This window comes from Mauremys mutica, chromosome 9 (genome assembly GCF_020497125.1).
Source record: "Mauremys mutica isolate MM-2020 ecotype Southern chromosome 9, ASM2049712v1, whole genome shotgun sequence".
In the NCBI taxonomy this organism is placed as follows: domain Eukaryota; kingdom Metazoa; phylum Chordata; order Testudines; family Geoemydidae; genus Mauremys; species Mauremys mutica.
In genome coordinates this window covers 89,682,889-89,696,252 of record NC_059080.1, presented here as the reverse complement: position 1 = coordinate 89,696,252, position 13,364 = coordinate 89,682,889, and the positions used below count along the sequence as shown (strand labels likewise).

Sequence of the window (13,364 nt, the reverse complement as noted above, 5' to 3'; positions counted from 1 at the left end):
CACAGAAGAGCATCCACTCCACACTCTGGGAGCAATTGACAAACTCATGCATATGAACCCCAGCAGTCACCCACTCTTAGATTTATACCAGCTATGACTCTGTCCATCAGCATTTTCTTTTGCAGGAGCAAGATACAAATGACTTGTATAGATTAGGAGAATGTTCACTAATGCAACTGGATTCATGCAAACCCTTAATGTAGAAACATGGCGCCACTGCCGCTTACGAGATCAGTCATGCTGCAGCCACACAGCTATGCTGGTTTTGCACCTGGCTAGTTACACCACTACCAAACCCTTCGTATAGACAGGGCCATTGCTTTCATGTATTCAGATGTCAAGGTGGTGGTTTATCCTTTGCATTATTAGTTTCATGAAGTTAAAACGTGAGATAGGGTGTGCAATGCATGCAGAATTCTTTCACTTTTACTTAAGTCACCTTTACTTAACATCCTCTTACCATTACCTTTGCTTTGTCTTTAAAAGCTTGCAAAACATATACTTTGAGCCTTCTGGTGTGGGGAGGCTGTCTTAGAAAATAGGGCCCTTGGGGTAACCATGATGTTCCCAGACTAAAGTTCCAACTCCCATTCAATGCATACAAAACCCTTATTCCCAATAATGGGAAATACCTAACTGGCCCATACATTAATGAGAAATATCTATCTGTGTTCCAATGCTTGACCCATCTAAATAGATGGTATTTCAGGCACGTTTCCTTTTTCACTGGTGGCCTAGAAAGATAGCATATCGCAAAGATGCTGCCACTTAGAATATGTGTTTCCATTTGTTACTTGGAATTCCCCTTCTTCCTGTCTGGTGACTCATATTTACATTTGGTAGTGGCAGTTGAATTTTTCCCAAGAGCTGCTTCTTACGAACATTATTGCTTTTCAGAATTAGCCTGCAGTTTGTGCCATGGTTCTAACCTTCTATGACTCAGTTATACTTCCTATTCTCAAGTGTGTCTAGTGTAGCAGAGTGAACTGTTATTCTTTTGAAGTCATCTTTTCATGCCAGGCCTCAGAGGACCTTCCCAGTAGTGTCTTTGCCTTCATTTGGCTCCCACCATCAATATTTAAAACCTGTCCTTTCTAATGCTGTATAAATAGGATCTCATTGTGGCTTGCCAAAAAGCTGCATGTAACCTCACCTGTGAAGCTATATAAATACACTCACAATTAATTGGTAGTCTTGTCTTGTATGAATAAAAGGTCTATATAGTGTGAACATATACAATAGACCCAGGGCTTAGGAAAGCATTATCACATGGCGGGGGGAGGGGGAGAGGGGGAAGAAAAGAGAAGATGGACAGATGGAGGAGAAAAGGAGACACACAAAAAAGCATCTTCTAATCTTTTGCTGCCATTTTCTGTCATGTTCCTGCTGCTCTGAATCCTTGATTGAGAGGAACCTCTGTTTCAGTCATTCCAACAGCATCGATTCAGCACAGCCAGAGCCCGTGAAATTGGCAGCAGCTTAGGCAGGGGTAGATGAGAAAACAATGCGGTGCTGGAATCTTCACCCACTCTGTCATGCTTCCAGGTCATCTCCGAATGCCTGCTGGCTGTAGAAGCAGAGCAGTGAGTTGAAGCAATTCCAGCACCTCAGGAGACTGAGTCTTCTGCTAATTCATAGTATCTATGGTGAAATGGCCTTTAATTCACTCAGCTGTTAGCTGCAGTCAGTCATAATGTGACCTGACAAATGACTATCATGCTGGCAGGAAGGCATGCAGTAGCTCGGTATTCTCAGTCTAGATTCCCAAACATATTTCAGCTTCATCATATCAGTCTGAAGAGCCAGGAGTTACTTATTTTATTCTGTTGATGTGTTGTTAAAATAACAGTGCAATATTATAGCTTAGCACTCGGTAGTTATTTGGAAGTTCAAATTAGTATATCCAGTTAGTTGTCAAATGGGATGTTCTACACAAAGCATTTTCATGAGGGGGTGTGTGTTTGTGTGTGTGTAAATATATACGGTGTGTCTGTGCACACATGTAATGACAATGACCTCCATTGATAGAGAGCTTTCATCAGAAGGACATTTTAGGGTGTCAGATTGAGAACTCAAAAGTTAGGAACTCCCATAAATTATGGCCGCTGCTGCAGGGTTAATTCAGCCATGTCCTGAGTATATATACTGTATTTTCTAGTATAGATTTCCACAACAGAAACCGTCATATGGATTCAAAGAAGAATACAAATATATGATAACACACACACATATAAAATATTAAATAAAACGTGGATAATGTGACTCTGTTTACACTGTGACATTTTTGCTTTCTGAACCCTACAGTTGTAAATAGTTTTACAAAAATGTAATTTTCCTGCTCTGAGCAGGGTTAATAACACTGGTAAAAATGCCAGTGGCCAACCAACACTAACTTTCCCACCACTGGTATCATTAGACCTGCATTGGAACTAGAATAATGGTGGGAAATTTCCCCAAAATGCAGCCAAATACCCATTCCCATCCATGTCACTAGTAGTGTATATCTACACTGCAGATGCAGGTGTGGTTGCAGCTCAGGTAGACATACACAGGCTAGCTTTAATCTAGGTAGCACAGCTAAAAATAGACATGAAGATGTGGCAGTATCGGCTGTGTAACCCCATCCGGTCGCCCTGGGTATCTACTCTCTTTGCTAGCCACGATGAAACTTACTCCAGCAGGTCTTCATTGCTATTTTTAGTTCTTGTAGCTAGATGAAAGCTAGCATGGGTGTGCCTACCCAAGCTGCATCACACCTAAGACTGCAGTGCAGACCTACCTAATGAGACTCATGTCTTTAGGGTGAAAGGCCCTTTCAGAGTGACCGAGTGACCATGACTCTATTGTACTACACCATGTGATACATTTTTTAAAATTCTTAAATACAGCAAATGCACAATGACAATTTTAATACATCGATTATTTTCTCAGAACAGATCAGCTCCATAAGAGCCATTGTAATGCACATGATTTGCCTAATATATTGCAGTACAGAACATTACTTACCTACCTAGCCACTACAGCGCCCTGAGTAACTGTATCTGCAGTGGCAGAGATGTCTGATTGAAAAAAATGCACATAATTTCTGAAGTGGGTGTGTATTGGCACCTTATTATAGCTGTGTGTTTGTTACTGCACTGGAACCTAGGGAGTTCCCACAGACCCATAAGGTCCCTGTTATCCAATATTTGCACGCTACTGTCCTCTGGTGGTCAATCTGTCACACTATCCATTGAATTGATGTTTTTGCATAATGTGGATAGAAAGGCAGTTAACATACAGGTGTGTCTGTTGATTTTGGGTCCTGTTTCTAAGCCTATCCCTCTCTTATAGGTCATGCCCCTAAGACACTCCTAGTGGAAGTAGTGTTGTCTAGCATTTTTGTTTTACACCACTCTGAGCAGAGTAGCCCAGCACCAACCATCTTTCTATTATTTGTTTGCCAGAGTAGCTCAAATATCTTGGGCCCGATTCTCTTCTGGCCCAGATGAAAATCAGGATTAAGTCAGTGTACTTACACTGGAGTAAGACTAGTATAAAGGCAAGGAGAAACAGGCTTTTTGACTCTAAAGCTTATTTAGTCTGAGATTCATGGTTACCTCCCCTCCACATCCCAGCCAGATCACCTCAAGTTGAGTGAACTCTTCATAACTCTACTGAACAAGTCACTCCCATCAATTAAGGCATAACCAGGTGTTTCGGTTGGTGGGAGCTGGCACTCTTCCCTCGGATTCAGGACTGAACTAGTGCCCCAGCAAGATGTTATGTAAGTGGTGATGGTATCTGTAACCTTGAATGGGGGCATAAGTATTGCAAGATGCACTTTTCCCCCCAGTAGAAAGGCACGTGTATAGTAGATAAAACAGTAAGCAGTGGCACAGGTTGAGAAGGTTGGGAAATGCATTTTGAACAGCGCAGCAGAAAGTGAAAGCCAACCAGCTTTGTATGTGGAGGTGGCTGAACCAGTTAAACCCATTGCTAATTAATTATTTTACACTTTTTTGTTTCTGTCTTGGAGCACATTGGGCACATTGTCAGCACATCTCGCCCTTCGCCGCGATCGATATTGCATATGCACTGCATGTAGGACCTGAGTGGCATGTAATTAGAAAACCATATTGATTTCCAGGAAAGAGGTTGCAAACATGCAGATCATCTTCCACGTAAAAAAGCAGTTTGATCTTCAAATGACTTGATTAAAAGCTTTATTTTTCTTAGTAAACAAGATAAGTTGGTGAAAAAAGACCATACAAAAGGTCTGATCCTGCTAGCATAATAGGCAAGCATTACCTTCTCAGTGAGTAGTCCCATGCACTCCAGTAAGACTCCTCTTATGTCTCAGGATCAGGATGATTCTTTTTTATTTATAAAGTGCAGCAATATAGCCCCTACATTTGTTTTCTTTTGAAAGTGGGTGGGAGCAGTGCACTTGTGTTCGATGAAGCTGCTGTTTTGTCCTGTGTGCAGCACTGCTCAGGCGAGGACTGTGGGTGGATGTCTGTCAACACTAAACTGCCTTTGTCTAACTCTTTTGTTGGTGACCGGTGTGGTTGCAGACGCAGACAGCCTCTGAATTGCAGCTGTTGTCTGCAAAGCATACAGACGAGATCGTGGTGCATCCAGACCCATCGCTCTAGCCTTTCAGAGCTCAGACATCAGCCCTTCTGTAAAATGGCAGTGAGCTGGAAGAGCATTTCTTCTCACACAAAGCTCACCAAGCACCTCATTCTTGCCAATATGAGCAACATCCAGGGCCGGCTCCAGGGTTTTTGCCGCCCCAAGCAATGGGGGAAAAAAAAAAAAGCCGTGATCGGCGGCAGCTCCACCACGCTGCTTTCTTCTTCAGCGGCCGAATTGCCGCCGAAGAGCCCGATGTGCTGCCCCTTCCCTTTGGCCACCCCAAGCACCTGCTTGCTCAGCTGGTGCCTGGAGCCGGCCCTGGCAACATCCATGCTGCCATACAGTTTGGGCATGTTTGCCTCATTATGGCTTGCTGACAAAATCCAGCAGCCTGCTCTGTCACACACTTTCTGCCTCCATCCTGTCCTTGTGTTTCTGCCGTACTCTGAAATGTCATGATTTTGGCAGCAATCAGTGTCACTTTTTTAATATTTGTACTTGCATGTTCAGGACCCAGCTACTCTGTCAGGTACACATGTGCACAAGATCTGTTGAATTCACTGGGAGTCATGCATGCAACCGAGAGGACAACAGAGCCCCTTGTTTTTTTCATAGGACAAATGCGGTAGTGGAAAAAGTTCACACCCAATTTTGGAGGCCTTTCTGCAAATCCAGCCTTTACATACTCTCACAATGTAAAATGGCTTCTGAAAAGCATGGACAAGAATGTTTTTCTTAAGTGACGTAGAGAACTTCTGCCTGCTTTTTGTTTGCATTTGCAAGTACCTTAAGAGTTTACCTAGGTTCTTTGCACCCATAGCAGCAGAGAAGAGAGAAGGAGATGAGGAAGCAGCAGGAAAGAGAGCAGAGGCGGCATTATGAGGAGCAAATGCGCCGAGAGGAAGAGAGGAGGCGTGCAGAACACGAGCAGGTAAATCTGTAGAGGGTTCTGGGTGAATCAGTCCCCAACATCGAAGGCTGAATTCTGAGGTCAAAATTGCTTCCCCTTGGGATTATTGTCTATTGTGATATTTTAGTTCTTTGCGAGCAGTGGTAAATTACAATTAATTTAATAAGTTAAAAGCAAATCTACTTATTTCTCTCACATTTGATCACTTTCATCATTAAAGAGTAAATTGCTTAATTGCTAATCCTGTGTTTATTGCTTTTCACTATATAAATTCCCTTCTATCTGTTGGCCAGCAATTCCAGGGCCACTTAATATACGTTTTCCCACTCCCACGCTCCCCATATAAAGCTTTTGTTTACTACTGTCTCTCATACTTTACCTTGGTTCCCAACAAAACTGGTCCCTCCTCTGCCTGAACTGACCTCTTTATAGCTCTCAGAACACGTGGCTTCTCAGGATGGTAGGGTAAAAAGAGTAGAGGAAAATATATAAAAAGAGTAGAGGTGCTGATTTGTCAGTGCCAGCTTTAGAATGGGGTGTGCTTAACGCTTGTCCCTCATCCCCACTCTTGAAGATAAGATGTCTGTCACAGTCCTGAGGCTGTCCCGTTGAGCAACTTTTTGCATAATTCATAGTAGCCATAGAACTTTTTCAGCTTTTCTAGTAACACTGCAGAATTTACAAAGGTGCTTTACGTCTTCAAGACACTGTATAAGCACTAAAGACCTTGTCCTGTTCAAGAACCGTGTGTGAAATTCCCATTGACTTCATTGGAACTACCATCGCCTACACTGGAGTGTTCCATGAGCAAGACCTTAAGGGATTGTCCCCTAACTAATTAAGGCTTGTAATGCCACTTCAGGGTTGGCAATACTTGTCTATACTACCAGTGCTTTGCCGGTATAGCTATACCAGCAAAGCTCCCTGGTGTAGATTCAGCTTATGCCAACAGAAGGAGTTTTTCTGCCAGCATAGTTACACTACCTCCTCAGACGACATTAGCTATCAGCATAGCTATGTCTACAATAGGGATTTTGCTGGCATAGCTATGCCTGCTAAGGGGTATAGTTTTCTCAGACATAGCTACGCCGACAAAACTTGGTAGCGTAGACCTGGCCTTACATTACGTCCTACAGATAAAGAAAGTGAAAGGACAGAGGTGGAGATTTTCAAAGGCCCAAAGGAATCACTTTTTTGTTCTGCCCACTTAAAACCATTTTCCTTCCTCTGCTCATATGGAAAAAAAAATTTAAAATAAATTAAACACCCTTCAAGGTCCAAATTCTGAACTCACTTACACCAGTGTAATTCCAAAGTACCTGCATAGTCTGTAATGGAGTTAATTTCTATTTACGTTAGAGAAACTCAGAACAAAATGTTGCCCTCAGATTGCTCTGCCTTTTACTTTTTCTCAATACAGTAGAATGTAAAGCTTGTGTCATTTCAATTAGCTACAGGCAGGTGAAATTTTCAGTGTTTTCAGTTCAAATTAAATGTCTTTGTGGGTTTTTTTGCAGTTGAATCTCTCTCTGTTTGAGCCAAGGTCCCCTTAGTGTTTCTGCCATTTCTATCCTTCATGCAGCAGCTCCTTCCTCTGTGGAATTACTGGCTCTTTTTCTCTTCTCTCTTTCCCCACCCCCCAACCCCGATCCCTGCTGCCCATGTCTCCAGGAGTACATCAGGCGACAGTTAGAGGAAGAGCAGAGACAGTTAGAGATCCTGCAGCAGCAGTTACTGCAGGAACAAGCTCTACTTCTGGTAATGGGGAGCCCACATCCCTGCTTACCCGCTTTCTGTTTGTAGTGTGCCTGTTTGTGTGTGCCTGTGTGTCCCCATGCCCTCTGAATGGCTAGTATAACGAGTCAGGCTATGTAGGTAACTTATATACAATCACCTGCTGCACAAATTTAATTAAGCCCATAAACCTCGTAACCACACAATTCTCCAAGACTCCACTCTGCTAAGAATAACATGCTGAGGTTTTTGTTTCATAAATGCAAATGGAGTCGCGCTCTGAATTCTTGTATTTTTTTCTCTCAATTCCATGACCTCTCACTGATTCGATATCCTTGCTGCAAGCTCCTTTCTCACTCAGTCTGTCTCTGTAACGTTGGCATGCTTTTGGCTTCAGTAGGAGTGCAGGCCGCTTCTCAGCCCCACTGTGTTTATTGCAGAGTAATTTTTAAGGCCGTTAGCAGCGTACTGTAATACAATCAAACTGAAATGTACTTGTACTCTGCATACCCACTCAGCTTTACAGGATTTGATAGCCATATTTCATTTGCAAACTATTCGGTTTACTTTTTTGACAGGAACATTTTGTGTTCCCTTCTCATGCTGCTTCCATTTTAGACAATGTTTTTTATTACATTCTCTCCTGAATTGCCCCTTTTTCTTTTTTTGTTTAAAGCGAGAGGTATATTTATCAGTATTTATGGTTTTCTTTTCAATAAAACAGAGCTCATTATTGGGCTCTGTTTCCACTGGCTTTATTTAGAGTAAGAGGGAACTCGTAAAAATCCCTCCTTTTTAAAGCTACTTAAGTATTAATGATTATTAATTAAACCTTTAAAAAGCCCCAGTGCTTCAGAGAGATCCGTTAATTGGCTCTGCAATTCAAGTATTGCCACAATCACCCACTCCTATAAGCTGCTGAGCACCAACCAACTCCTAGTGGCTTCAGTATGAAATGAAAGCACTCAGCACCTCACTAGACGGGTCCACTGTTACCCTCCTCTGCAAAACCTGATGATAGGCAGTTGTAACTTACAAACCCAGCAAGGATCTCAAATTATTCAATGAATTTCTGTTTGGTCAACTCATTGTGAACCTGATTCTATTCTTTGAACATAGAGGCTGCTTCAGGGATTTAGATATCAAGCTCCCATTTGAAATGTGGCTTTAAAATCTCAACCACAGTGATTGAAGTTAATATACTTAGTACTTATGTAGCCCTCCTTGGACCAAATTTAACCCTGGCATAAGAGGGGGTGAGTGACTATGTTGATGGCCCTGGAGCTGCACTGCATGTACAAGGTCTTGATGGGGACCTTCATTTCCAAACTTCTTTATAATCATGAAGGGCCAGAAACCCATTCCTCCAGTGGGGAATGATTGCTCAGACTAATTGGCCTAGGTGGAGCTACTTGTGCAAGCAGCTGCTCCTCTGTTTGAGCAAGGGGTCCAGATCTGGCCCTAAGTAATTGATTTCTACAGTGCCCCTGTTAAGAATATTAACATCCCCAGTTTCCATATGGGAAGCCGAGGCAGAGAGCCTAACTTGCCAACGTGTATCAAAGCTGGAATTAAAATTCTCGGGATTCTTTGGTTCTGGCTCTTAGAATATGTCTCTCTCCAGGTTTCTTTATGGTTTACTCCTTCACTGGGCCCCCACAGGCTTAAGAACTGATTGGCTTCATAGGGCTAAGCTGTGCTATTTATTTGGGTTTATTTTTCACCAAACTGATAAATATCTGCTCGCTCACACGCTAGCCTGACTATCTCTATACAACTTCTCACACCCATGTTATGGTGGTGTTGTTCTTGGGTAGGAGTATAAGCGCAAACAGTTAGAGGAGCAGAGACAAGCGGAGAGGCTGCAGAGGCAACTTCAACAGGAGCGAGACTACCTGGTCTCCCTGCAGCAGCAGCAGCAGCAACGGCAAGACCAGAGGCCAGCAGAGAAGAAGCCGCTGTACCATTACAAGGAGGGAATGAATGCAAGTGAGAAGCCAGCTTGGGCCAAGGAGGTAGGAAAGACTGAGTCCATTTGTGCCAGATCCTTGTTTGTCCCCACAAAGTTACCCCTTATAAATGGATTGTTGGGAGGGGATGTAGTTCTGTTTGAAAGTCTTTCACTGAAAATTACACTTACTCCAGTGTAATTGCATGGGCTACAGTGGGGTCACTTTTCACTTACAGTATTGGGAGGGAACGCTAAAGGAATGGGAATTCCAGAATGCCAGTCCCTATTTACTTTGTGGTTCAATTATTGTGGAGGATTCATGAAGCCAGGCCAAGACTAGGAGCGTCCTCTCTGCTGTAATTATTATTATGGTGAGAGTTGCTGGATGAAAAGTGGTCCAGTGCAATTGAGTAGTTCTGAAGTGAATTCCTTTACACTGTTCACATTCTAGTTGAGTACTGAACTCGAAGCTGCAGTGATATGCACTGGAAGGGTGTTTCTTCCTGTTGTAGAGGTTATATGGTACCAAGTGTCCTATATAGTTATTGTTGTTTTGTGCTTTTCAGGAACACAATCTCTGTTGCTTTTTTTTTTTTAATGCAAAAACAGGACACAGCATCTAGCAATGCTTATTTTAAAAGTGAGATGTGAATACTAGATATAATTTTACTGACCAGTACTGAAGGAAATGCACACATGCACGCATGCAGTACAGTCTCTGGATCATATGCATTCCTTTTCCCTTTCCCCTACCCCAGAGATATTTTATTACCCAGAAAGAACACTGTTCATTATTACTGTTTGTCCTAGAATAGTGTGTTTTAATAGTATAATTTTGTAATTCTACTCCCAGGTACAGCAAGAATATCTTAATAACTCGCCTGTTCTCCCAGCTAAGCAGAATCACTCATCTGTTGCCAGACACTTGGCACCCTTCATTACTGGCAAAGATGTAGCACCACAATCCAACATTAAGCCTTCTTCTAATATTTCCAAGTCACAACCCTCAGCTAAACCAAATCTGCAATACCTACGAGCATTAGATCCTCGGCAAGTGAACCCATTAGTCTCTGCTAAGCCAAGACAGGTTCCGCCAGTTATTAAGATTTCTAAACCAAGATCCCAGGTACAGCAACACACCCAGAAGGGAGAAGAAGCCATCTGGACACATTCTCAAATTAGACTTGGGCGTCAAGAGCAATCAAAAAAGAATGATGGTGTGATATCCCTCAAAGGGTCTCGCTCTCAAGGATGTAGTCCGGTTAGGAAATCAGGATTGGAGGTCACGAGTGTTTCTTCTCCTCATGTTTCAAAAGGAATAAATTCACATTTGCCTAGTAACGGAGTGAAAATGGATTTTAAAGAACATAATGGAGACGGGGGAAGAAAATTTGCTCCCTCACTCATGCCTACAAGTCCCTTATTTCTCTCAAGAAGCACTCCATCATTAAACAATATTGACTTGATGTATGATCACCTAGACCTAAGCGCTTCTAGCCCAGAACACATTTTAAGAAAAATGAAGATTCAAGCCCTTCATAAGGAGCTCCATGCTTCCTTTGAAAGTATCCCAGGACTCCTGCCATCTACAGGGATCCATCGTACACAAATGCAACAGAAAATAGGAAGAAGCATGGATCAGCTTCCCCTTCCATCTCTTGGTCTTTCTCCACAGGGTTCTCATTGGAATGAAGCCATTTTGGCTCCTTTGTCTTCTTGCTCCCGTTCATCTTCTGTGGACTTACTCTCCTTTCCCCTTAATTCCAATCTGATTCAGGCTTCTAAAGTTTGCAGGGGCAACGCTCCAAATAGCATGTCTTCACAGGGAGCGCCAGGATCATTCTCTAATTCTTCCTATTGTTCTCCCAAGCTTTCTCCTCAAGTATGTAATGGAAAAAGTTTTGTAAATTTGCCTGTGATCAAGACATTCCTGTCATCGAGCACTCCTGATCTGAGAGATGTCAGACAACTTAACTCTAAGCTGCCTCTGGTGGGTGATGTCTTCCCAAAATTCCAGTGGGCTTAGCGCTTTCTTAGCTTTGTAAAAATCAGGGCTGTCTATTGGGCTTTTGCTGTGGTGGAAATGTGTGGCAGCAAGCAGGGGAATGAGATGAAATTTCATCTTTAATAGAAAGAAGAAAGAACAGGAGTACTTGTGGCATCTTAGAGACTAACACATTTATTTGAGCATAAGCTTTTGTGGGCTACAGCCCACTTAATTGGATGCATAGAATGGAAGCACAGCTTTAAATAAACTTTTCTAAATTCCTAACATGCCTCTGGTATTTTACTATCTTCAATTCTGTCTATAAAAAGGTTCTTAAAGTCAAGACTTCATACGTTGTCTCTTGGTTGGGATGAGGGAGAACAGTGCTAGATTTGGCCATCAGTTCCAGTGCAAGGGCCCAACTCTGTCACTCTTACTCATGGTGAGTAATAGCTGATTCCATGAGTCACCCCATTTCTCGGTACGTAAGATACGACATAGCATGAGTAAGGGCAGCAGAATTTGGCCCTAAGCCTTTTGCTGAAAGGATGTATCTGTGGGGTAGCCATGTTAGTCTGTATCCACAAAAACAACGAGGAGTCTGATGGCACCTTAAAGACTAACAGATTTATTTGTTTATAGGGAAGGAGTCAAAATTTCATAGCGTTAATCATTAATTTATCTGTATAATCAGGTCAATTTTCTGTGCCGAGTCTTCATTTATTCACTCTAATTTAAGTTTTGCATGCCAGTAATACATTTTAACGTTTTTAAAAGATCTCTTTCTATAAGTCTATAATATATAACTAAACTATTGTTGTATGTAAAGTAAGTAAGGTTTTTTAAATGTTTAAGAAGCTTCATTTAAAATGAAATTAAAATGCAGAGCCCCCCGGACCAATGGCCAGGACCCAGGCAGTGTGTGCCACCTTCGGCACATTTGCCATAGGTTGGCTACTCCTGGTCTAAACCTTCCATTTTTTGTGGACATAAAAACAACAGAGGTTCCCCTCCTAATGATATCATACAAATCATACAGCACATGTTCGTTGCTATCTCATGCCAATCTCCTTTATTATGGTAGCTGGCCGCTTTGAACCATGGGCCACCAGTGCTCACAGTTTTTCGCCCTAGGTTCATTAGGTTGTGTCCTGACAGACTCCATTTTTGGTTCTCAAGCTAGTCTGTGCTGGTGCTTGTTGCTGTTCTGGCTGCCATGCTAGAAATTATACAAATTGCATGGACATATTGCACTGAAGCTTTTCTGGATTGATAAATATCAGCATTGGTAGTGACAGTCCTCTACTTTCTCCAGGATCATTCTTGGGTTAAAATCAGCAATTTTAATGAGTCCAGAGTCATATCTTCACAGCCAGACATTTACCCACTTTTGATCTTGTTCCCTTCGCATTTCTTTTTCAGCTGGGGTTTATTAGAAGCAAAGTGATAACTGCTTTTAGCTACGGGCGTAAGATCTTTCCAAATGCCATAAGGCTCATTCCTTGTTGTTTATATTATTTATAAAGAGCAATAGGTATAAAATATTAATAAAAAACAGAAAATGAAATTCCTGCAGTAAGTATTAGTCTAAAGAGATACAATTCAGATGGGAGAGGGACGTGGATGTTCAAGGATCTTCACAAAATGGTGGTTCCCTGTAGGAACCTATACAGTGTCCAAAATACTTTATGTGCAGGGTCTGAGTAGTACCTATCCAAAATTATGATTATTTTACCCCTGTATATCCTTTTCATGTGTAAAATTACTGTTTCAGCTTGAAAGGACCCCAAAAGACTCAGGGTCAGCAGGATTCATTCTTGAGCAGAGGTTTCTGCTACGCATATCTCCCCACACCTACCATGTTCTGGGGCAAAAGGGTAGATTTGAGATTCAAACTGGAGCCTTGAGGTAGCAGTACACAGATTTCCTGTGTCAGTGGATCATTCTTGGTGGTTTGGGAAGGTACCATTCCTGGATTTAATGCTGTACATTCTTGGCAGCAAGTTTCTGGGGAATTTTTTCATGATATTGGTTGGCATACGAAAATTCTCTCCACATCATGGCCTCCCTGCTAGTCTTTCACACTGCCAGTGGTGCCAATTCGGATATTTTCACCACGGTGGCAATTCGGCGGCAGCTTCTATGTTCAGCTGTCTGCGGCA

At 42.3% G+C, this 13,364-nt stretch overlaps 1 protein-coding gene across 12 annotated transcripts in view; it reads left to right on the top strand.

The window, feature by feature from the left end:
- TNIK (TRAF2 and NCK interacting kinase) overlaps window positions 1-13,364 on the top strand; it is a 295,814-nt gene that overhangs the window by 225,717 nt on the left and 56,733 nt on the right. For 7 of the 12 annotated variants that reach the window (XM_045030265.1, XM_045030271.1, XM_045030263.1 and 4 more), the window contains 3 exons: window positions 5,441-5,551; window positions 7,202-7,288; window positions 9,082-9,279. In XM_045030265.1, coding sequence (XP_044886200.1) covers window positions 5,441-5,551; window positions 7,202-7,288; window positions 9,082-9,279 — 396 coding nt within the window. Of the gene's footprint in view, window positions 1-5,440; window positions 5,552-7,201; window positions 7,289-9,081; window positions 9,280-10,068; window positions 11,206-13,364 lie in introns of all 12 variants that reach the window. The other 5 variants (XM_045030268.1, XM_045030270.1, XM_045030275.1 and 2 more) reach the window with 4 other exon arrangements.